General features: G+C 37.4%; 1 protein-coding gene across 8 annotated transcripts in view; it reads right to left on the bottom strand.

Moving 5' to 3' along the window:
- Positions 1-26,933, bottom strand: part of abi1a (abl-interactor 1a) — a 114,573-nt gene that overhangs the window by 11,317 nt on the left and 76,323 nt on the right. For 4 of the 8 annotated variants that reach the window (XM_022662716.2, XM_049480257.1, XM_022662717.2 and 1 more), the window contains 3 exons: positions 26,696-26,836; positions 20,327-20,427; positions 2,247-2,462 (listed from right to left, as the gene is read on the bottom strand). In XM_022662716.2, coding sequence (XP_022518437.2) covers positions 2,247-2,462; positions 20,327-20,427; positions 26,696-26,836 — 458 coding nt within the window. Of the gene's footprint in view, positions 1-2,246; positions 2,463-15,236; positions 15,294-20,326; positions 20,428-26,695; positions 26,837-26,933 lie in introns of all 8 variants that reach the window. The other 4 variants (XM_022662713.2, XM_022662718.2, XM_022662715.2 and 1 more) reach the window with 2 other exon arrangements.

The raw sequence follows: 26,933 nt of genomic DNA, 5'->3' as shown, positions 1-26,933 counted from the left end.
ACTATTTTGTTTGTACAATATACTGTCCCAGAAACAATTAGGATAAATGACGTTGGTCATTTTAAATGTCATTTATGCTACTGACTGATATAATAATAAGCAGACTGCGAGACAGCCCCATCCATCAGGCTGTGAGGATGCTGAACTCTCTTCCTGCTCTACCCCCATCCCAATCCTGCCCCCAGCACACACTCACTCAGCATCCTGAATGTCCTAGTGTCTCCCACTCTTTTAGATTATATATCTTATTTCTTTTTACTTATATTTATAAATCTATTTCTCCCCCACCACTACTGCACTTTTTTTTGTCTCATGTATGTCTATTTGTGTCCCTGCTGTATTGTACACATAGTGTCTCCCATTCTTTCTTTTATTATACCTATTATCTGTACCTGCTGTAAAATTGGGAAGGAGAGTAACGTAATTTTTACTGTGTTTTTGTTCCCAGTAATTAGTGATTAGTCAATTAATCGACACTGTCAATCATATCGACTAATCGTTGCAGCCCTAAAAACAACTCATTCATTTTAACTTAGCTCTCCTTGCTAAGAAAGACATAATAAGACATAATGAACAACTTTGAGATCAGCAGAATTGTATTAAGTATTATATTTATAGCATAGTTATCGTGGCACGTCTATAACACTGATAACACTGATTCGTCCTCACCAGGCTTCAGCTTTAAGCCTTCAGTTCTGGCGTGTTCGACTCGCTCTGGAGCCTGGAGGACACTCTGAAGAATAATTAAAGCCTGACTCAACAAAATCTGCCGCAAGCAGCCGCAGCCGTGTCATATCAGAGGGGTCTCTGACCGACTGGCTGTCCTGGTGAAGGCCAAGGATATCCTGCATCAATGCGAAAGACAGCAGAAAAGCCTTAAACTGCACTTTTAGAACTGAGGAGTTCAATACTGCCCTAATGAAACAGTTCTGCCCTTTAAAAGCATGAGAACAATGCTGCAGGATGCATACCTGAACACGAAAAACTAGAGCACAGGCTGAATTTACTGGTTTCCTGCTGATAACTTTTACATTATCTCAGGATTACGATGCTAATTATTGGCCATTTATGGTATCTACCATAGCATCGGGTAAAGTGACGTTGTCCCAAAGTCAAATGAAATTAGCTCATTAAAGTCAGAATACCACTTAATGCAAAAAAGTGAGTAATCGAAGAAATGTTTCAATAAATAACCTGATATTCTATTTTAAAATATAATATATATGACCAGTGATTCCAAACTTGTTCATTTCATTGTACTGTTTATGCAATATCCATGAGCTCCCAGTTCCAATGTCAAAAGAACATTTAAACTTAACCCTAAACTGAGAGTCAATTGATTTGTTCTGAAAAATCATTACCACCCACTACTCTGTTCACTGTGGGTGGTAATATCTTCTATGATGTATTCCTGGCCAGTACACATGTGACACTGTGGATGGAGGAGTGTTAAATTCCCACACTTCATAAATGAAACATCAGTCCCATACAAAAAAGATGCAGAGCTTTCAGACCTCAGATTAATAGAACAAGTTCATATTAGTAAAGTTTTAAGAGTTCAGAAATCAATATTTGGTGGAATAATCCTGTTTTTTAATCACAGTTTTCATGCATCTTGGCATCATGTTCTCCTCCACCAGTCTTACACACTGCTTTTGGATAACTTAATGCCTTTACTCCTGTTCAGCTTGGTTTGATGGCTTGTGATCATCCATCTTCCTCTTGATTATATTCCAGGTTTTCAACTAGGTAAAATCTAAAAAACTCATAATTTTTAAGTGGTCTCATTTTCTCCCAGAGCTGTTTAACTACACATCGTCGTTGTCCAATGAAAAACAAGTATCTCTATTTTTGTCGATTTTTAGTTTACTACATAATTTAAACACACACATTTCTTGATAAACAGACCAATAGAAACACTTCAAAATGACATGAAATATATATTTTTTTACATTGACTTCCATTGAAACTTTAGAAGGTTTTTTTCTATATCCTGTAAAGCTGCTGTTTTAAAAAAAATACTTGTTTTTCATTGGACACATTTATTGTAAAGTTGTTTTTGGGCATAGACTACTATAAATTGGGGGAGTGAATTTAACCATTTACATTAATAGGTCAGGATAGCTGGCTTATGGTAGCGGTGCGATTAACAAATAGTCTTGTTCTATTAGTTCTAATGTTTGTAACTAGAGCACAGAGCAGATCTATAATCTTTAATCTGCAAAAAAAAAGGGGGCGTGTCTTACTTGAGTTCTGCGTGTAGGCCTGAGGAGCAGCGCCGTTGACGTGAGGCTGCTGCGGCAGGGGGAACTGGGAAGAAACAGAGGGGGCGCGGCGATACGTCCCTGTGGCCGAAACCATCGAGACGGATGAGGTGGTGGAGTTGTGGCGGGAAATCTGCCTCGATATCGTTCCAAACTGAGACATGGGGGCCGGGCCGAGCCCTGGGCCTTGAGCCACCGCTGCCAGAGCAAAGATACAGGAAGAGGACGGGAGAGAGAGAAAGAGAGAGAGAGAGAGAGAGAGAGAGAGAGAGAGAGAACCCAGAAAGGCAAAGTCAGTCACACCCTTAAACAGAAAAAGCAGAATAGTTTCCTCAGTATCCCACATAAAATGTACTGTTAGAGATTCATTTTAGGCCCAATCTAGACCATCAGACATTAATTTGAAGGGTAAAGGAAGAACCAATAAGACTAAATCATCAACACAAGATCAGTATTAGACATTATTAATAAGATTTCATTGTTAAAATCAGAAATAAGGATAAAACCTAGAATAAATACAAGATCCACAGCATTAGGAAAAATAATAAAAAAGTAAAGAATGGTTAAGTAAAGTAAAAAAAATGCTTAAGTAAAAAATAAAATAAGTAAAGAAATGGTTCAGTAACAGGTGAAATATACAGTGAAGTCCAACAAGCAGAACCAGGTTTTAAAGTCCCAATAATGAGTCAGATAGTAATGTAGGAAATGGCCCTACTTTTTCAACTATGGGGAGATGAAATAGTTTACCACGCTTCAAATTCGACCTATATTAAAGCCTTTTTGATAAAAGGGAATGTATGATTCGAACATGTGTTTAACGGTTAGCGGCTAATTCTGAGTGTTCCGGTAAGCCAGGGCGATATTAGCTAGCGGTAACATGGTAAACACACAGACTACAATCCAATATACTCACCTCTGAAAGAAGAAAGAGCTGGTGTAGTTAGTGGTGCTAATGCTAATGATAATGCTGCTCCAGCAGTGCTAGCAGCCGGGGTTAGCAGCAGGCAACAGGCCGATAATACTCACCTCTGAATGGGGAAATAGCAGTTAGCAGCTAAAGCTAACGCTACTTCAGTCTCAGTGCTTCACTAATGATTTTATGAAGGCGCACTAACGACTTTATTTGGCGCCTTATTATGTGAAAAAGAAGGTAATAGATTAGCCAAGAGACAGATTATATGTCCTAAATTAGTTTTCTCTATTTTATTACTGAGGCTAACAACGTGATGTACAGGAAAAGAGTGTATATATATATATATATATATATATATATATATATATATATATATATATATATATATATATATATATTCTGCCATATATATGTATATTTTTTTTCCAGAAAGGAATTATGCATAGTCTTGGACCACACAGCATTTTGCAAAATTTGAAAGTTAGACTACAGATGAAAATTAGCTTTTTTTCTGGCACATTTACATTGATGTAGAATGATCACTGTGCACTGTCACTGTTGAATAAATAAATAAATAAATAGATTGTGATGCCAAATATAAGCAAAACAAAATATTTACCATAAAAAGCGATAAAGGCATTTTTTTTTAAATCTCATTTAACTGAGCCACTGAAAATGGAGGTTAGACTGGAATGCCAAATATAGGCATAACAAAAGGGGACCAACTACACAGTGACAACATCTTCCTATAGACTTATGTGGTAAACAGCACTGGTTTCCAACCTTTTGCAACTTGTGCAACTTAACCCACCACAAATTACATAAAAAAACAAATCAACACAAATTAAATACATCCACAACCCACATAAACATTTAAATCAACCATTGAAAATCTGAATATCTACAGCAGAATGCAGTAGTTCATCAATGCAGGTGATCAAGTTGACTGAAAGGCTTGAACTATCTTGGGTCTTTCATAGTAAATGGGTAAAACTCATACAATATGATAGAAAGGTTTTACTTAAATTGGCAATTATATTGCTAATTCGAAAGCTAGCATTGTCAGTTATGTGACTGTACAATGCTAGATCAATCAATAAGCTGAACCTAAATAAAAAATGTAAAATTTTAGCACATAATTTACATAAAATTGGTCACATATTGAAATACATTCGCCGAAACATCTATGTCTCACATAAGAAGGAAGATTTTTACTTTGCAAAGCAGAAAAAAATAATGTAATTATTGGCCTACACCACTGGTCTAATGTCATCCAAAACTTTTCTGCAAATACCTCCTTTCACACTTACCTCAACCTACTGAAAACACATTCAGGTCGTCATTCAGGTCACACAGACCTGTGGATGTGGTTTAGGGTGAAACATGACTTCATGTAACAGAAATATATCCACACCTCAACATGTAGCTGAACGTAGTTTACAATATTACCTCATACTCGCACCCTGAACCACATCAACAGGTCTGTGTGACCTGAATGAAGACCTCAGTGTAGTGTGAGCACTCTGAGAGAACTAGTGGGCGTGTTTTTATGTGTAAAAAAAGAATGTGGGAAAGTTGACAAGTTGACTTGTAGTGTTTGTTCGAGTGAGATAATGGGGGTTAAAGCGATAGATCAAGTAATTAGTGCTGAAACTCAACACAAGTGTCCATATGATCAAAGACACAGATGCTCAGCAGGTCAGAGCTCTTGTTATAAATGTATTCTTAAAATGTAACTGAAAATTGGGCTGTAAATGAGATCTCCGCTTCATTTCCACTGTTTTGAAACAAAGATGACATACCAGCTCATTCGTGTTAATGGTACTCCTTGCTCGTTTGGCTTAAAGCCAAAATACTCCCACACCGGAGCCATGGAACTTTAAAACAAAGCCCATCCAGACTGGACAACTCTAAACCTTCTAAAAGTTCTCTACAGCTGTTTAGTTTTGGGAGAGTCCTATTAGCCTCGAATACATTCGCCAGCTAACACATCTCCACACACTCATTCTCCGCTGTGTGTGTGGGGATGCTCAGTCACTGCATGCACTATTTTCTACACTGATTTCCTAACCGAAAGATGTCGCTGTCTCACAGATTCGGCGAGAGCCGACGAGAGAGCAGCACAGCGCGACTCGCTGAAATCTAGCTGCGGTCCATTCTTATGTAAACACAGTCACGTGGAAATCCAATAGCTATTATCGTCTGCAAAAATGAACACAGTTAAAAATATCGTACGATTAGTCAATAACGTAGTTATCGCGACAGACCTACATGGAAGTGACTGGAACACCTGAGTTCAATGATTAGGATGAGCGATATAGTAAATTTGGCAATATAGTGTAAAATCTATAGTGGATTTTAAATGATTTATAGCAGGCACTAAATAATATATAGAGAACTATACATTATCTGCAAGAGATTTTAAATAATTAATAGATGTTTCTATTCCATAGTAGTTACTGAATTGTTCTAAGTGAACACTGAAAAAGCCATAATAGTTATTGAATAATTCCTAGTGGTTACTTAATTCATAGTTATGAATAAGTCTTACCGAATACGCTATAGAACTTATAGTAGATCCTGAATTATTCATAGTAGTTACTCAATAATACAGTGCCTTGCAAAAGTATTCAGCCCTCTTGAACTTTTTAACCTTTTAGGCTTTAAACATAAATATATGAAATTGTAATTTTTTGTGAACAATCAGCAACAAGTGGGAAACAATCGTGAAGTGGAACAAAATTTGTTGGATATTTTAAACTTTTTTTTAGAAATAAAAAACTGAAAAGTGGGGCGTGCAATATTATTCAGCCCCTTTACTTTCAGTGCAGCAAATTTACTCCAGAAGTTCAGTGATGATCTCTGAATGATCCAATGGCGACCTAAATGACTGACGATGATAAATAAAATCGCACCTGCTTGGGCCTGCAGCAGGGAAGATGGTTCAAATTGATGGGAAGATGGATGGAGCCAAATACAGGACCATTCTGGAAGAAAACCTGTTGGAGTCTGTAAAAGACCTGAGACTGGGATGGAGATTTATCTTCCAACAAGACAATGATCCAAAACATAAAGCAAAATCTACAATGAAACGGTTCACAAATAAACGTATCCAGGTGTTTGAATGGCCAAGTCAAAGTCCAAACCTGAATCCAATGGAGAATCTGTGTAAAGAGCTGAAAACTGCTGTTCACAAACCAACGCTCTCCATCCAATCTCACTGAGCTCCAGCTGTTTTACAAGGAAGAATGGGGCAAAAATGTCAGTCTCTCGATGTGCAAAACTGATAGAGACAAACCCCAAGCGACTTGCAGCTGTAATCACAGCAAAAGGTGATGCTACAAAGTATTAATGTAACGGGGCTGAATAATATTGCACGCCCCAGCACTGAGTGGTCCAGCGGTCTGAAGCGCTGCAACTATGAGCAGCAGGTCGCAGGTTCGAACCCCAACTCATGCAGCTTTGCCATTAAGCTGCCGGTGCTCAGAGGGAGCAAAATTGGCCCTGCTCCCTCCGGGTGGGTAGATGGTGCTCTCTGCCCACATCACTAAAGGGTGATGTCCACAGCACAGGGCGTCTGTGAGCTGATGTATCGGAACCAAGTCGCTGCTGGCTACTCGCCAATGCTGCATCAACAGCAGCTCGAAACTTCACATGTATCGGAGGAAGCATGTGCTAGTCTTTACCCTCCTGGTGTGTTGGGGCATCACTAGTGATAGGGGGAGTCCTAGTGAGTGGTAAAAAGTAAAATATCCAATACATTTTATTCCACTTCACGATTGTATCCTACTTGTTGTTGATTCTTTACAAAAAAATTATAATACTATATCTTTATGCTTGAAGCCTGAAAAGGTCATAGTTTTGCAAGACACTGTAGTGGGTCCAAAAAAATATTGCTTAAAAACAAGCCTGAGGTTATTATTACTCTGACAGCTGAAGGGGAAAACTGGCCTTTACATTACAGTGTAAACATTAGCTTCTGCTCATTAGCCACATTAGCACTGCTGGCTTGAACTATCCCACACATAAACCTTCCAGCCCAACAGGAAACAGATCCAGAGGAAGCAGTTGAGCTGCAGCCCATGATGACTAAACACGAGCTGAGACCCGGCCGGTTCCTGAGAGACTGACTGAGTCACATGGGTGTGTCCCCCGAGGCACACACACACACACACACACACACACACACAGCTCAATGTGAAACAGACACACCCTGGTGTAAAAACACGCATTGTTCAGCAGCACTGAGAGGAAAGTGGAGTACAGGGCTGAGCCAGATTCTGCTGAGACTGTCAATAATTCAAACAATCACCATAGATCCATTATACACACCACTGATCAAACGCACGCTTGATGGTTTTTTTAAAGTTATTTATTGTTAGAATTACAGTAATAACTTCTAAGTATGAACAGTATATCAATGATGTATTGGAATTAGTTAGGAACTGGGAATGTTGTCTGTACTGCAGTTTGATCCCATTTGTAAAATATGATGAATTCTGCATATTATCTACAACATAGTACCTTTATAATGCTAAATATAAAAAAAATAGATAGTATAGGCCAGTGTAACATATAGCAGTTTAATTTTCTGACCGTATCAAGCTAAATCGGGAAATAGAAATAGAAAATTGGGTATAAAACTTAATTATTATTTTTTCCATTCGATATAATAAAGAACAAATGTGTTCTTATCCATTTTCTTTTCAATTATACATTTTTTATTTGGGCCTTCACAAACAGAATTTTAAGAAAAATAAAAAGTTGAATCTTTTCTTGATTTTCAGATTTGTCCATTTTTGTATCTTGTAACACAAATCTGATGGTGTAATGCAATGCAAAATGCAAAAATTGAAAAATCTGAAAAAAAAAAGATTTTCTTTTCATTTTTCCTGAAATTCCGAAAGTGAGGGGCACTCAAACTAAAATTGAAAAATGGATGAAAACCTATTTCTTGTACACTGCACTACATTACAAAAAACAGCTGTAACCTATTCAATCATGGATTTAGTAAGAGCCCTAAAGGTATCCTGTTGTAAAACACAGTTTAATGTTTTTAAAGCAAAATATTTACTTAAGAGAATTTAACAGTGTTTTTAAAAAAATGTATTAATGATGAAAGCAATTGAATTTTCTCTCTTTCAGCATGGAGCTCCCTCTCTCCCATTATTACACCCAATTTGGCTGAAATGAAAGAATGGTCAACTAGTGTTCTCCTCCAAGCGTGTTGAGCTCCAGTGGCATTGTTTTAACAGCAGTTTGACTGGCTTCTTTGGGCTAAGAACTAGCACATGCTATTGTTTATCTACTATTGAGAAAAGGCAGCTGTGGCCCAGTGGTTAAAGTGCTGGGGGATTCATCCCCATTGATACCCATGTCTACTATGCTGCCATTGCCATTAGACCCTTGACTAAAGTCCTTAACTATTTTTACTACTTTAAATATTTTTCAGACCATAAGGCACACTGGATTATAAGGCACATTAAGAGACACTAGGAAGGATGCCTACATTGAAGTAAGCAAGGGTGTCGCCATGTTTCCCTTCTAATGGGGAAGCTGGGGGGAGCGCCTAAAGTAAACAAAACTGTAATTCTTAAGAAAAACATGTTCTTTTAAGCTGGATGTTAATCTACACAGATTTCTCTTCTGAAAACTGTTTATTTGGGTGAGTAAAGCGTTTCCGTTTATTTACAGTAAGCTTAGATTTTCAATATTTTGTCTAAGGGTGAGTTTTTAGTAAAGTTCCTACAGCACTAAGGCTGGGTGCAGCAGCATTAGCATTGGTCTCTAATTGCAGCATTAGCAGGATGTAAATGCCCGCCCAATATTGCTAGACCGAGGAACCCTGAGTGTTCCGGTATTCCAGGACGCTAACAGCTAGCGTTTTTTTCCCCACACAGCTTGTTTTAACACAGCAAACACGCAGACTACGGTCTAATATATTTGCCTCTAAACAGCGAAAGAGCTAGCGCTGCAGTAAGCAGCTAATGCTAATGCTGCTGGTGAAACTTTTGGGAAATGTAAAGGATTTTTAGTTGTGCCTTATAGTGCAAGAAAAAGGATAACTAAGCAGGTTTTATAAGGCAGAAAACAATGGTTTCAAACTTTTAACTTCTAAACTTCAGTATTTTTGATGGACTGTAGAATTAAGTAAAAACAAAACTCTACTAAACACTACTATACTCTAATATAGCATTTCAGTAGATGACAGATTCAGCAAAACCACCCACTAACAAACTGAAAATAAATACAGAGATCCTAAAGGAGCCTGAATCCCAGCAACAAAGAGAGCAGATCAGACAGACATGTGAGGAATCGGACGCTCTCATGAGGAAATAAATATTTATACACCCTTCTGTGAGATCTGTCCTCACCGTAAACTGCCTCCAGCATGTGTCTGTGTGTGTCTGTGTGTGTCTGTGTGTGTGTGTGTGTGTGTGTGTGGTGACAGCAGCAGAGAGATATTGTCCTCAGTGTGGTATTTCCTGTTTACAGTGCCAGATAACAGTCAGGCTCCTCAGAGGCCGACTTGCCTTTACCACAAAACACAGTGGAAGACGCAGGTAAACAAACAAACAAGTGTAGTGCATTAGATATAACCCTCCACCTACTGCATTCATTTCTTTCTCTCTCTCTCTCTCTCTCTCTCTCTCTCTCTCTCTCTCTCTCTCTCTCTCTCTCTCTCTCTCTCTCTCTCTCTCTCTCTCTCTCTCTCTCTCTCTCTCTCTCTCTCTCTCTCTCTCTCTCTCTCTCTCTCTCGCTCTCTCTTTCTCGCTCTCTCTTTCTCGCTCTCTCTTTCTCGCTCTCTCTTTCTCGCTCTCTTTCTCTCTCTCTCACATACTGTACACCAGGAATACATTACATAATAAGGAACTTCATAATTAATGCAATTTATAATTAATGCAGGCCACATAAAGCCCTAGTGTACCAAGCAGTCACACGCTACAATGAAAAACACACCCATCTACCCCACACACACAGCATCTCAGTCTCACATGACTTCACTGTATTAAAGGTTAACAAACTACAGTTCACACTAAAGTAAATAATAGTGATTATATGCGTTTCTGATCACCTTTGAATGGAATCGGTTTGAGTCATTGCGATTACAATGCGCCTTTTAATGCTATTACCAGTGTTTTCAATACCAATCAGTTTATCTGAGTACTGATTCGCGACACCTCTGTCTCATTACTGTTCTCTGTATTTAAACCTGTTGTTTTAATGTTTTCACCTGTACTTTGCGAAGTATTGCCAACCTTGCTAGTTTTGTCTTAAGCTTTATTTTGTGTATGATTCATGCTGTTATTCATGATTGCAATGTGTTCAAAATTATTATGCAAGTGATATTTTTTCTCCAGATTTTCCTAAATGGTTTATACAAATTACAGTCACTATAATTTCCAAGTCATGAGCGGTTTAAAATAAGTATAAATTCAATTTTATTGAACAAACCTTTCAATTAAAGTTTTTTTTTTATATAGAAAAAAACCCCCTCAAAATGCACTGTTAAAAATTATTATGCACAACAGAGTTTCAAAACATTTTATAGGTTGTAAAGAACTGCAAATGGTCATTTTCTGAACTTCAGCATTAAGCGGTTACATTTGCTAAAATCAAAAGTTATTTCAACAACAAAAACACAGGCCAATCCTTGCACCAGTTTTTGGACGGTTTCTGCTTGAACCAGCGCCAGCAGCTTTAAATACCTGTTTGCTGCTTTGTAATGGCATTTTTTTTATCTGATTTTTCTTATTAATCTGGTAGGAATCTTCCTATTTTTGCCTTTATCTGCAATGAACCCGTCTGTGCTCTGAATCAGCCACAAATCTCTTCACAGTATGATTATCGTGCTTTAGTTTTTATGAAATATCTGATGTTTTCATACCTTGTCTAAGCCACTGCACTATTTCACGTTTTCAGCAGCAGAGAGATCCTTTTTCTTCCCCATATTGCTTGAAACCTGTGGCCTGCTTGATAATCTGGATCCTTATTTTTTACCTTACTGTTATCATTGGGAGGTTTGTTCAATAAAATTGGATTTATAATTAACGAGTCATGACTGAAATTAAACTGACTGTCATTTGCAGTGACCATTTAGGAAAATCTGAGAAAATTATCACTTGCATCATAATTTGGAACACTGTGTATATGCCTACTTATATATTTGTTTTTTCTCTTCAGATTTGTTTGCTGATTTTTAATAACACTAATTTCTATTTTTACCCAATTTTTAACGCAATTTTGCTAAATCAATTAACCCACGCACTCACTAGGACTCCCACTATCACTAGCAATGATCCTGACAATGTGAAGGTAAGGAAAAACACATGCCAACATGCTCGTAGGAGAGCACTGGATCTCCAGCTCTGATGCATCAGCTAACAGACACCTGTCAAGAGGTCATACAAATGGGGATTGGTTGATTGGCATTTCAATTTGGGTAGAAAACTGGGTAAAATCATAAATATTTCATTTTAAAATGAATTAATCTGTGTAAAAACAGACCAGTGATAATGATCCCTCCCACAGGCGAGACCAGAGTCAGTCCAGAGTGCAGACTTGTGTATTCAGGACAAGTGTGAAAACACATTAGGAATAAGAGCAGAAACAGTAAGGAGGGCTCGGCCTGCTTTTCGTCTTCAGAGGCACTTCAGTTCTTTCAGGAATGCTGTTGTGCACATTTTCAGCAGCTCCTACTTTGGGGAACAAGAGCATTCTTGAAGAAGAATAGCCTCACAGTTGGCACAAAGCAACGTGGGCTGCCTGCTTCCAATGGTATTCTCTACAGAGAAACCCATCAAAAAGCAGAAGCTTTTTAGTGCAACAGAGCGCTCTGAGCATATAATCAGATGGATACGAGATACAGGACTGGTACTCGCAGGTGCTATATCACAATCAAAAAAAACATTTTTTGATTAAAATTCAGTGATGCATCATAGAGAATAGACTTGTGATATACAGAGTATCATAATGTCATGGTTATAATGATTATATTGTTTTGTGAGATGCCCCTACAATTTGCATCCCTAAATTTAAGTGTAAAAATGGATAGGTGTCCTAATATTGCTGTACATAGAGTGTAGCTATTAAATATTATACCACAGTTAGTTCTGACCTGGCAATGTGATTGGCTGAGAGGCGTTTTAGGAGTGCCGTTATCAGCCAGTAATGCACTGAAACCGATGACCTTCATGTATTACTCCACCACATACAGGTAACTTAGCAACGATGCAGCGCTTACAAACCAAACAGCGCAGCTACAAACAGAGCAGGAATGGAACCATTTTAACCCGTGGAGTGTTTAAAAACCAAACTGATCCTATTTTCTCATCATCCTTAACTTAAAATCTTTCAATAAACATTGATAATGGAACTGTGGTATGATCGCAATTATACACTCTATAATGTGTAATATTAGCACTGCTGTGCTGCGGCCGTAGACACGAGGCCACACGCCAATATTACATGTTATAGCACGAACCTTGAGTGTATAATTGCTTAGTCGTAAGATCAATGTTTTTCTCTTTTTTTTTTTTTTTGCCCAAATAAATTTTTTAATAAAAAAAAGTAAACCATATTTTAGTTGCAGTAAACATCAACAATATAAAATTTAATAGATACACAATGTGGACAAAGGTGCTTTCACCCATGCTAATTTACATATCAGGGGTATTAAATCGAGTTTATCCTGCTTTTGTTGGAGTAACTGTCTCTAATAGATTTCAGAGCATTGGTAAATGTTGCATAATCACCCCCTCAACTTACTGAATAGAGCTTCATCATCCTAGAGAACACAGATCCACTGCTCCACAGCTCAATACTGAGGCTTCATATTCCACTAGCCCAAACTTTGCACTGAGCATGGTGCCAACAGGTTCATGTTTAATTGCTTCAAAGTGTCCTATTCTATTGGCAGAACCTCGATACAGTTAGAAGAGGTGTCCACAAATGTTTGGACACATGGTTAGTGTAGGGTTGCAACAATGTTCAGACACATGCTTGCTATAAGTTTTACTTTTGTTTGAGAGCAACAGAACTTCTAAAGCTCTGAATATTGGAGGAGAAAACAAACTCCTTCACACTGCTCTCCCTGAAATAGATAATGAATCCTGAAGATATGGCAACTCTGAGTTTGTCTGTGAGGAGGTTCTAAATGGACGTCCCATCAGAAAGTGTCAAATTCTGTGAGACTAATGAACATCCTCGGCGAGCAGTGAGGAGAGTGGGTGTACACAGACTGCTGTGGAGCCTTCAGAGAGTTTTTAGAGCAATCGGTTTGAGAGGTTTGCCTTTCAACACTATTCCTCTTTTCTCTTTGCTTCTGAAACAACTTCTCTTAAAAGTATACTGTAGTAAACACTTTTTGTGCACCTAAAGGCTTCTAAAATTTATACAGCAATTTTCAAATTAGCATTATCAGTATGCACTAACTGATATTATGTTTTAAAGTGGTAGTCCTTATTATTTTGTTTCTAAAATAAAATCAGAAGCATTTCTGAGCTCTCTCCGACTGAACATAACGTGGAAACGTATTCATCCGCTCTGAAAGGAGACCACATCACACCCGCCCAGTTTAAAATGATTCTTCCACATGCTGGGTGCACTTACCCATTCTTACCAGAGAGGGCCCTTAATCCCAAAACTTACGGACATCAGCTTTAAGGAAACAGTTTTTAGCATTTGGAATTCAGTGAACCGAATACAATATATTCTCTCACCACATACAACGACCTTCTCTGAGAGTGTTGGGAAATTCTTCATCTTCAAATCCTGTATCCTGTGAAACTCAGCAAAGCTCTGAAGCTCTGGGATTTTCTGCAGAACTAACTGCGCATCAGAGACGGCAAGAGATAACCCACCACCACCACAACCAAAATCACCACCACCACCACCACCGAAGACACACACCACACTGAGCTGTGATTTACAGAGAGGCCTAGGGCTGGGGCTGGGCGATACGACCAAAAATATTATTATAAAACAATCAATATCAGTCATTTACCGTATTTTTCGAACTGTAAAGTGCACCGCATTATTAGCAGGCGGACTATTAGTGAAAATCTTTTTTCTGGTCTATCTTCATACAAAAGGTGCACTGGATTATATGGTACATGTTTCTCTTTTAATGGGAAAGCCTGGGGAATTATTATTATTATTTTTTTTTTTAGAATTTTTTTTCTTAAAAAAAGATCTCTCTTCAGATTTCTCTCCTGAAAACTGTTTATTTGGGTGAGTAATGTGCTTCTTTTCATTTACAGTAAGCTTAGATTTCCAATATTTTGTCTAAGAATGAGTTCTCAGTCAAGTTTCTCCAGCACTAAGGCTGAGTGCAGCAGCATTAGCATTAGCCGCTAACCACAGAGCTAGTGGGACGTAAATCCCAGTAACCCAGGGCACTATTAGCGAGGCGTACGTCCCACGTACGTTCAGTGGAGTGGCTTTACTGCTCATTTATCTTAACCTGACTGGTAGAACTCATACATAAGGCACACTGTCGATTTATGGGAAAATTTAAGAATTTTAAGTGCACCTCTTAGTCAGAGAAATTCGGTATGCTAACTTGACTCATCCATGATACTTTTTACTGGAGTGCAGAGCCCAGCCTTCTTTACTAGTGTTTTCAGAGAAACAGTTTAAAAAAATAGAAGCCGCACTGTTGCGTAACTGAGTCACGCTGTGGATGTATTTTTTCCTTTAGGGAAGTAGAACTATGCTAAACAAAGTGCAACCAGACAAGTGTTATTTACAGCTTAATAGAGGGAAAAAGATGAGATGGGGATGGTACCGGTATCAGCAGATACCAAAGTGGCATCTTGTCAGTCCTTAATAGTACATACTGTGTATATAATATATAATGTGTATATTTAACATTTATATTCACCCAATTAAATAAGTTAAAGTCTTATAAAAAAAAAACTTAAACACCTGACTTTGATAATTATCGATTTATCGCCCAGACCTAGATATCACTTTTTGTAATCTGCAGTAAATCACAGCTCGTTAGGTTCCAACACTAAACCAGACGAAACCAGAAGGGGCTTTTGAGGGGGGCTCACCTATGGCCCCAAACATGGGAGGGGGTGGGGCAGGAGGAGGAGCAAACATGGGCGGGGCTGTAAGGACACATCATAATGACATCAGACAAGTCAGTACACACAAACACACTCGGGAGGTAGGGACTGTAATAGAAGACAATTCAGACCTTCATACAAACAAAGATAAATGAACATAAATACACATTAAATACACTCATCATCATCAAAAAAAAAAAAAATCCAGATACGATAAATGATTAAATAAAGATTCTTTTTAATCAGGGATAGGTCTCCAGCTTTTGTAACTTATACGATATTCACGTACACAGTATCACACAGGAAGGTGATCAACACACAGCTGAGAGGATGGAGGGAGTTGCCATGGTGACAATATGATGAGGATGGTGCGGCATACTGCCGCTCACCCTCACTATACTATCTCTTTTCTACATCCACCTTTCTATCAATCCATCCATACATTCATCCCTCCCTCCCTCCGACTACTTATCCATTCATTTATTAATCTATCTGACTACTTATCCATTTATCCATCCTTCTGACTACTTCATCACCCATCTTTCCTGTAAACTAGTTATTTATCCACCCTTCTGACTACTTATCCATCCATCCACCTACCTGACTAATTATCCACTCATCAATCTGACTACTTATAAATCAAGGTGACTGTTTATCCATCCGTCCATCCATTAGTCCATTCACTTATTTACCAAATTATCTTTCAGAATATTTACCCATCCACTGGAGTACTTATCCATTCATCTATGTAAATTTTTCTCTTTTCAAACATCTGACTACTTATCTATTTTTCCATTCATCCTTCTGACTACTTTAACACCCAATTATCCTTCTAACTAGATATTTATCTATCCTTCTGACTATTTATCAATCCATTTAGCTTCTTGACTGCTTATCCATTCGTCTGTGTAACGACTTATACATCCATCCATCCATCCATTTTAATACACCATCTATCCATCTAACTAGTTATTCATCCTTCTGACTACTCATCCATCCATCCATCCATCCAGTCAGGTAGACTTGCCTTATCCGTCTATTTGTCTGTCTGTCCACTTTTTAACCAAATTATCTATATGAATATTTACCCATCCACCAGACTACTTATCCATTCATCTATGTAATTCTTATCCATCCAAACATCCAACTACCATTCCATCCATTCTTCTGACTAATTCTAACATCTAACACTTTTTAACTAGTTATTTATCTATCTTCCTGACTATTTATCCCTCCATACACCCACCTAATTATGCAATCAATCTGACTATTTATCTGTCCTTCAGTCCATCCATCCACTTGTTTACCAAATTATCTATCTAAATATTTACCTGTCCATCTTGCTACTTAGTAAACTTTTTTCTTTAGAACTATGTATCCACTAATCCAATCAACTACTTTTCCACCAATTTATCCATCCTAATCTATTTACCCAGACAAGTATTTATGAATCCAATCAGTTAACTACCCATATTCACTAACTAGTCATTTAGTTCTTTCTTTTTCTCTGTCTCCGACACCAAACCACTGCTCACACTTTCTGTTCTCTTTAAATCTTTTTGCACAACCTTGCACATCTTTATTCTCTCCATCCTGCAGACAGCTTAGTTCTACCTCTCACTGCATCTCTTTTTTCTCTCATTCTTTCCTCCACCTGTCCTTGTGCCCTCCTCAGAGCGGCGGCCTACTTCTCCTCGGCCCCCGTCTCAGAGAAAACAGGCCACACTGGCTGAGCTGAGAGTGAAGGATAAACCGCAGCCCTGAGTCTGACTCTGCTCCACTTTATAACTCTCCTCAAACAGCACTGAAGATCTGCTGCAGGAGACCCTAACACACTAACAGCAGACCCTAACACACTAAAAGCAGAGTCTAACACACTAACAGCAGACCCTAACACACTAAAAGCAGAGTCTAACACACTAACAACAGACCCTAACACACTAAAAGCAGAGTCTAACACACTAACAGCAGACCCTAACACACTAAAAGCAGAGTCTAACACACTAACAGCAGACCCTAACACACTAAAAGCAGAGTCTAACACACTAACAGCAGACCCTAACACACTAAAAGCAGACTCCAACACACTAACAGCAGACCCTAACACACTAAAAGCAGGCTCTAACACACTAACAGCAGACCCTAACACACTAACAGCAGACCCTAACACACTAAAAGCAGAGTCTAACACACTAAAAGCAGAGTCTAACACACTAACAGCAGACCCTAACACACTAACAGCAGACCCTAACACACTAAAAGCAGAGTCTAACACACTAAAAGCAGAGTCTAACACACTAAAAGCAGAGTCTAACACACTAAAAGCAGACCCTAACACACTAACAGCAGACCCTAACACACTAAAAGCAGAGTCTAACACACTAAAAGCAGAGTCTAACACACTAACAGCAGACCCTAACACACTAACAGCAGACCCTAACACACTAAAAGCAGACCCTAACACACTAAAAGCAGAGTCTAACACACTAAAAGCAGAGTCTAACACACTAAAAGCAGAGTCTAACACACTAACAGCAGACCCTAACACACTAAAAGCAGAGTCTAACACACTAAAAGCAGAGTCTAACACACTAAAAGCAGAGCCTAACACACTAAAAGCAGAGTCTAACACACTAAAAGCAGAGTCTAACACACTAACAGCAGACCCTAACACACTAACAGCAGACCCTAACACACTAAAAGCAGACCCTAACACACTAAAAGCAGAGTCTAACACACTAAAAGCAGAGTCTAACACACTAAAAGCAGAGTCTAACACACTAAAAGCAGAGTCTAACACACTAACAGCAGACCCTAACACACTAACAGCAGACCCTAACACACTAAAAGCAGACCCTAACACACTAAAAGCAGAGTCTAACACACTAACAGCAGACCCTAACACACTAAAAGCAGAGTCTAACACATTAACAGCAGACCCTAACACACTAAAAGCAGAGTCTAACACACTAACAGCAGACCCTAACACACTAAAAGCAGACTCTAACTTCACTGCAGACACAGGGACAGGGTCAAATAACCTCAGGAGAGAGAGAGGAACACATCAGAGCTCATTAAACATGAGCTTTATTCTCACCTCATTACACACTCACACACACACAGCCTCACATTTACATCTGATTGGGCTTATTTGGTCTGCTGCCCAAATGAAGAGGTCATTACTGCATGCCACATGATGTTCTGTCTGTGTGCTGGAGCTGAGCAATGTGAACATATTTTATTATTTTCTGATACATTTTCTTATTGTATTGACTGTATACTTTTCATTAAAAGTATATAGAGGATACTATCAGTGCTTGAAGAACACTAACCCTATTGTACACTCAATAATATGATGGATTTAATTTGAGGATTCAGCAAAAAAAAATAATGAACATCACTGTTCTATGCATTTTCAGAATCGGTCAATGCTATACACTTTATCATCTATCATCTATCTGACTATCCATCCATCTATCTATCCCTCGATCTATCCATCTGACTACCCCTCCTTCTATCTATCCATTCGACTACTTCTCCATCTACATATTATCTGACTATCTCTACATCTATCGACTCATCTAACTACCCCTCCATCTATCTATCTATCTAACTACCCCTCCATCTATCTATCTATCTATCTATCTATCTATCTATCTATCTATCTATCTATCTATCTATCTATCTATCTATCTATCTATCTATCTATCTATCTATCTATCTAACTACCCCTCCATCTATCTATCTATCTATCTATCTATCTATCTATCTATCTATCTATCTAACTACCCCTCCATCTATCTATCTATCTATATATCTATCTATCTATCTATCTATCTATCTATCTATCTATCTATCTATCTATCTATCTATCTATCTATCTATCTATCTATCTATCAGACTTTCCCTCCATCTATCCACCCATCTAAATATTCTGCCATCTATGTATTATCTGACGATCCCTCCATCTATTCACCCATCTGACTATCCCCCATCTATGTATTATCTGACTATCCCTCCATCTACAGATCCATATAAATATATCTCATCTATCATTTTGACTCTCTCCACCCATCTGTATATCCCTCCCTCTATCAATCTACCCCTCCATCTTACTATGCCTCCATCTATGTATTATCTGACTATCCCTCCATCTATTAATCTGACAATCTCTCAATTTCTCCATCAATCTGAATATCCCTCCATCTAGCAGTCTATCTCTCCATCTATTTATCCATCCAACTATCCTCACATATATTTATTATCTGACTATCCCTCCATCTATCAATCTGACTATTTCTCCATTACTCAATCCATCTGAATATCTATCCCACTATCTATCTATCCCTTCATCTATCCATCCATTTGACTATCCCTCCTTCTATCCATCCATTGGCTATCACCCTTTCTATTTATCCAACTCATAATCTCTCCATACGTCCTTTTGGACTACTTATCCATCCATCCATCAATCCATCCATCTGAAAATTTATCCAGCCAGCCAATCACCCACTTTTCCATCCATTCTGCTGACTATCTATCTATCTGTCTATCTGTCTATCTATCTATCTATCTATCTATCTATCTATCTATCTATCTATCTATCTATCTATCTATCTATCTATCTATCTATCTATCTATCTATCTATCTATCTATCTATCTTAGATACGTAAACTACAAGGACAGAATGTCTACAACGCAAACATTACTGAACGCCTCCCTGCTTTAGAATTTGTGCAGGAAAGCAGTGAGCTGATCCTTCATTAGTGTGTTTCTGAAAGGCTTTAGTGAATCTTCCAGTCTTCTTCAGACTGATCCGCTGCTCCTGTAGAATCTGACTGATAACCACAGACAATACTATTGACCCAACACAACACAGAACCCATTGATTTACAAAGCGCTTCCTTTAGACCTCAACCGGTCTCAGCCGTCTAGCTGGAGTTTCCATCTACTGGAGTTTATTATTATTATTATGTTTTGAGTCAGCAGGTTTTCTGTTCCTTGCTGAAATTATAAGAGGTAGAGAGAGAGAGAGAGAGAGAGAGAGAGAGAGTAAGAAAAGGAGAAAGCTCACCTGGTCCAGAGTTAGGGATGGAGGGGGTAGGCACGGCGATGGGAATGCCAATACTGCTGCCTCCGCTGTTCTCACGACTACCACTACCACCACTGCTACCACTGCAGAGAGAGAGAGAGAGAGAGAGAGAGAGAGAGAAAGACAGAGAAAGAAAGAATAAAACATTGATTTATAATGAAAACATCAAGGCAAGTCTACAATACTGGCTTATATAAGACACTGACCTATATAAAGTAAAGCTAATTCATATTCAAACAGATCACACAGAGTTAAAGCCTACAGCATCTTACTGTCATCCACACCATCTCACCACAGAACAGGTCATACCCAGCCCCACTGAAGACTTCTTAAATAAAAAAAAAAAATCCCCAGAGCCCTTCCCTCTGTAATGAGTGCAGCATGTGGTTTTGCATTGCCTTTTTTAAAAATGCATGAATTTCCCTGGAAAATACGTTGTCTTGAAGGGAGCCTACACTGCTCTAAGATCTTAACGTACTTAATGTCAGAAATACGGGGGATCAGCTTAGGCTTGTGCCCTTACCCTTTACACACTGAATAATTCCCTGAATGGTTTAGTTATATAATGTTGAGGGACTGTCCAAATACAGCTTTGGGAAAAAAAAGTGGGGAAAAAAAAAAGTGAAAAAAGAGACCACTTCAGTTTCTGAATCAGTTTATCTGATTTTGCTATTTATAGGTATACATTTGAGTAAAATGAGCATTGTAGTTTTATTCTATAAACTACAGACAACATTTCTCCCAAATTTCATTTGAGCATTTATTGCAGAAAATAAGAAATGGCTAAAATAAGGGAAAAGACCTTCAGACATCAAATAATGTAAGTTCATAATAAAAAAATATATATTCATAAAGTGTAAGAGTGTTTTGTTAATCACAGTTTCCATTCATTTTGGCATGTTCTCCTCCACCAGTCTTACACACTGATTTTGGATAACTTTATGCTGCTTTACTCCTGGTGCAAAAATGTAAGCAGTTCAGTTTGGTTTGATGGCTTGTGATCATCCATCTTCCTCTTGATTATATTCCAGAGGTTTTCAATTTGGTAAAATCAAAGAAACTCATCATTTTAAGCAGTCTCTTATTTTTTCCAGAGCTGTATGTTACGGATCTTTACAAATCTTCATTTGAGGAACATTGTTTTAATCATATTAATATTTTCTTACATATTTCCTACATAAATTTTTTTTTTTTTTTTTGTGGAAACTGCTTTTGAAGTAAATTATAATTATAATTATCTGATTAAATTGAAATCATAAGTTAGTTTTTTTATGCAATTTCTAGTCTTAAATAGCCCCTGTTTGCACTTTGTTTGGAATGTGTAGAGGGCTGAAATGCAGGAATGAATGTACAATAAAACTATGACAACTATATTGGGTTTATACTGATCTGCAATCAAATAAATGTCAAAGTAAATGTAAACTATACTGTTTCATACTGTTCCAGCATTTTCAGTAAGAAGCAGCAAGAAGCAAAAGCCACATGAGGAAAAGCACCAAAGTAAATACACAAACATTTATTTAAAACAGTCAGTCAATAGCAAAGTATGTATATGGGTGCATCTCCAAAAAATAGAATATAAGTTACTTTATTTCAGTAATTTAGTCCAAAATGTGAAACTCGTTTTCTTAAATTTCTTTTATAATTGATGATTATGGCTTACAGCCACTGAAAACCCCTAAGGTCAATATCTTAGAAAATTAGAATATTATAAAAGTCCAATTGTTACTTTTGGCAGTGTGGGCAGTGTGCCAAGTCCTGCTGGAAAATGAAATCTGCATCTCCATAAAAGTTGTCAGTAGCAGAGGGAAGCATGAAGTGCTGTAAGATTTTGTGGGAAAACAAAACTGCACTGACTTTAGACTTGATAATAAAACACAGTGGATCAACACCAGCAGATGACAGACATGTCTCTCCAAACCATCACTGATTTTGGATACTTCACTGATGGTTAATGATGGTTTGGAGAGCCATGTCAGTATGAATATTTTGTATACATTTCTTATATAATACATATATTATAAACTGCGTTATAATGCATTTCTTTTGACTGGAAACTAAACTAAATAAATTTAAAAAGTGCTCATTCCAATTAGATAAAACCTCAGAACTTCAACCAACTCCGCCACCCATCAATCAAATGAAGGATTATCTGATTTTTAGACTAGACTAGAGAACACTTAGATTAGATCTGCTCTGATATTCTGACTGAGCTTCTAAATTCAGCTCTGAGTATCACACTGCTCATCTCTGCTGTCATCCACCGCTACACAGATCCAATTACTGATCAGACGGCGTTAGCTGAGTTAAAGCAGAGCGAGGGTCCGGCGGCGGCAGTGACGGATGGGCTGAGCTGCTTATTGAATCAGGGTGAGACTCGGGGGCTGAATAAGCAGCACAGGTATATTCTGATAATCTGTAATCGCAGACAGAGTGATGCACTGATACAGACAATTACACACACTATTTATCACAGGGCTATGTATAGTACAGACTGCTGACTGTGCTGTCTGTGGTGTGTAGATAAATTATACACAAATATCATTTACAATAGAGCTGAGAGGCACTGGCGAGAGATACTGCAAATTAAAGCTTGGTGATTTTTTCTTTGTATCAAGCAGCATAAAAGCTTTAAAAAGATGTGTGCACTGCAATATTAATGCTGAAACAATATATATTTGTACCCATGTTATCTTTATCATCTAGTTTTAGCTGATTTTCCAAATGAAAAGTCTAATATTAAGTACAGTAACTAAGTAGAACCATTTAACTGCTGTACTTAAGTACTAAAATGCTGTATCTTTATCTACTGGAGTATTATTTTTACTAAACTGCTGTACTTAAGTACTAAAATGCTGTATTTGTATCTACTGGAGTATTATTTTTACTTCACTACTGTACTTAAGTACTAAAATGCTGTATTTGTATCTACTGGAGTATTATTTTTACGTCACTACTGTACTTAATTACAAAAAATACTGTATCTGTATATACCGGAGTATTATTTTTACTTTAGTACTGTACTTAAGTAATACAATGCTGTATCTGTATCTACTGGAGTATTATTTTTACTTCACTAACTACTGTACTTAAGTACTAAAATGCTGTATCTGTATATACCGGAGTATTATTTTTACTTTAGTACTGTACTTAAGTAATACAATGCTGTATCTGTATCTACTGGAGTATTATTTTTACTTCACTAACTACTGTACTTAAGTACTAAAATTCTGTATCTGTATCTACTGGAGTATTATTTTTACTTCACTACTGTACTTAAGTACTAAAATTCTGTATCTGTATCTACTGGAGTATTATTTTTACTTTACTAACTACTGTACTTAAGCACTAAAATACTGTTTCTGTATCTACTGGAGAATTTTTTGTACTTTACTAACTACTGTACTTAAGTACTAAAATGCTGTATCTGTATCTACTGCAATATTATTTTTTACTCCACTACTGTGCTTAAGTACTAAAATACTGTTCCTGTATATACTGGAGTATTATTTTACTTCTCTATTGTACTTAAGTACTAAAATGCTGTATCTGTATCTACTGGAGTATTATTTTTTTACTTCACTACAGTACTTAAGTACAAAAAATACTGTATCTGTATCTACTGGAGTATTATTTTTACTTTAGTACTGTACTTAAGTAATACAATGCTGTATCTGTATCTACTGGAGTATTATTTTTACTTCACTAACTACTGTACTTAAGTACTAAAATTCTGTATCTGTATCTACTGGAGTATTATTTTTATTTCACTACTGTACTTAAGTACTAAAATGCTGTATCTGTCTCTACAGGAGTATTATTTTTACTTTAGTACTGTACTTAAGTACTAAAATGCTGTATTTGTCTCTACAGGAGTATTATTTTTATTATAGTACTGTACTTAAGTAATACAATGCTGTATCTGTATCTACTGGAGTATTATTTTTACTTCACTAACTACTGTACTTAAGTACTAAAATTCTGTATCTGTATCTACTGGAGTATTATTTTTACTTCACTACTGTACTTAAGTACTAAAATTCTGTATCTGTATCTACTGGAGTATTATTTTTACTTCACTACTGTACTTAAGTACTAAAATTCTGTATCTGTATCTACTGGAGTATTATTTTTACTTTACTAACTACTGTACTTAAGCACTAAAATACTGTTTCTGTATCTACTGGAGAATTTTTTGTACTTTACTAACTACTGTACTTAAGTACTAAAATGCTGTATCTGTATCTACTGCAATATTATTTTTTACTCCACTACTGTGCTTAAGTACTAAAATACTGTTCCTGTATATACTGGAGTATTATTTTACTTCTCTATTGTACTTAAGTACTAAAATGCTGTATCTGTATCTACTGGAGTATTATTTTTTTACTTCACTACAGTACTTAAGTACAAAAAATACTGTATCTGTATCTACTGGAGTATTATTTTTACTTTAGTACTGTACTTAAGTAATACAATGCTGTATCTGTATCTACTGGAGTATTATTTTTACTTCACTAACTACTGTACTTAAGTACTAAAATTCTGTATCTGTATCTACTGGAGTATTATTTTTATTTCACTACTGTACTTAAGTACTAAAATGCTGTATCTGTCTCTACAGGAGTATTATTTTTACTTTAGTACTGTACTTAAGTACTAAAATGCTGTATTTGTCTCTACAGGAGTATTATTTTTATTATAGTACTGTACTTAAGTAATACAATGCTGTATCTGTATCTACTGGAGTATTATTTTTACTTCACTAACTACTGTACTTAAGTACTAAAATTCTGTATCTGTATCTACTGGAGTATTATTTTTACTTCACTACTGTACTTAAGTACTAAAATTCTGTATCTGTATCTACTGGGGTATTATTTTTACTTTACTAACTACTGTACTTAAGTACTAAAATTCTGTATCTGTATCTACTGGGGTATTATTTTTACTTCACTACTGTACTTAAGTACTAAAATGCTGTATCTGTATCTACTGCAATATTATTTTTTACTCCACTACTGTGCTTAAGTACTAAAATACTGTATCTGTATCTACTGGAGTATTATTTTTACTTCACTACTGTACTTAAGTACTAAAATACTGTATCTGTACCTACTGGAGTATTATTTTTACTTCACTACTGTACTTAAGTACTAAAATACTGTATCTGTACCTACTGGAGTATTATTTTTACTTCACTACTGTACTTAAGTACTAAAATGCTGTATCTGTATCTACTGGAGTATTATTTTTCCTTCACTATTGTACTTAAGAAAAAAATTATTTCCACTTAAGTGTGAATCTTAAAGAACACTTCAACTTCTACTCAAGTAACTTTTTATAGAGCACTTAAAGTACTTTTACTCAAGTCTGGGTCTCTAAGTACTTTATACATGTCTTCTCTCCTGTGTTCGTGTTCTAATGAACTGGCTTTTCTGTAAAGCACATTTTTCACTTGTGTGCCTGGAACAGGAGGAGCTCACACACCCTCACACTCAGAGACAGCAGAGCTCAGTGTGGTTTCAGCAGCTGACTCATACGCTTTTACCATGCCTGCTCTTAGGAGGATACAGCAGCAGCAGCAGCAGCAGCAGTATCTGACAGCGTTCAGAGAGCTTTAGGATGAAGAAGAAGAGGAGGAAGAGGAGGAGAGGGAGTGTGTATGCATGAAGAATACACACACATGCATACACAAACACAGAGAGTACAGGCATCTCCTGACAGGTGAACCAGATCAGTGTCGGTACAGACTCTAATATGCCAAAGAAAGCAGCCAATCAGAACCCTTAGAGGTGAGGCATTCCAGTGCATACAGGTTACCGTATTTTCTGCACTATAAGGGGCACTTAAAATCCTTTAATTTTCCCCAAAAATCATGAGTGCGCCTTATAATCCTATAATCTTATGTATGAATTTTACCAGTCAGGTTGTCATGAGCAGTAAAGCATCTCCACTAAAATTCTCCAGCAGTATTAGCTTTACCTGCTAACCGCGCAAAGCTCTTTGGCCGTTCAGGGGAGAGTATTATCAGCCTGTACCATGCTGCTAACCCCTGTTAGCATTGCTGGAGCAGCATTAGCATTAGACGCTACCTCGCTGAGCGCTAGCTCTCTGGCCATTCAGAGGAGAGAATTATCAGCCTGTACCCTGATGCTAACTGCGGCTAGCACTGCTGGAGCAGCATTAGCACTAGCCGCTTACCACAGCACTAGCTCTTTTGCTGTTTAGAGGTGAGTATATAATTGTATATAACGTGGGTATACAACAAACTGTTCCTACTACTAGTTACTTGTTAATGTCTGTGTCTGTGTGTGTGTATGTATGTGTGTGTGTGTGTGTGTGTGTTACCTGTGGGTTCTAGGTCTCTGGTTGAGGGAGGCAGTGCGTCCCGGGCTGTGTTGACTCCCCAGGCGAGCAGGGCTGGTCATGTAATCAGTGGGCACCGTCGGGGGCTTTACTGGCTCAAGAGTTTTATAGGGAGTGTTACGCCTGGGAGAGTAAGTGACAGACGGACAAACAAAGAAACAAACAAACACATAAATAAATAAACAAATAAATACATTAAAAGCACCACACTCTAGTCAGA

Source organism: Astyanax mexicanus, chromosome 6 (genome assembly GCF_023375975.1).
Source record: "Astyanax mexicanus isolate ESR-SI-001 chromosome 6, AstMex3_surface, whole genome shotgun sequence".
Lineage (NCBI taxonomy): Eukaryota > Metazoa > Chordata > Actinopteri > Characiformes > Acestrorhamphidae > Astyanax > Astyanax mexicanus.
The sequence above is the reverse complement of the archived record's forward strand: the minus strand, read 5'-3'. Positions and strand labels throughout refer to the sequence as shown.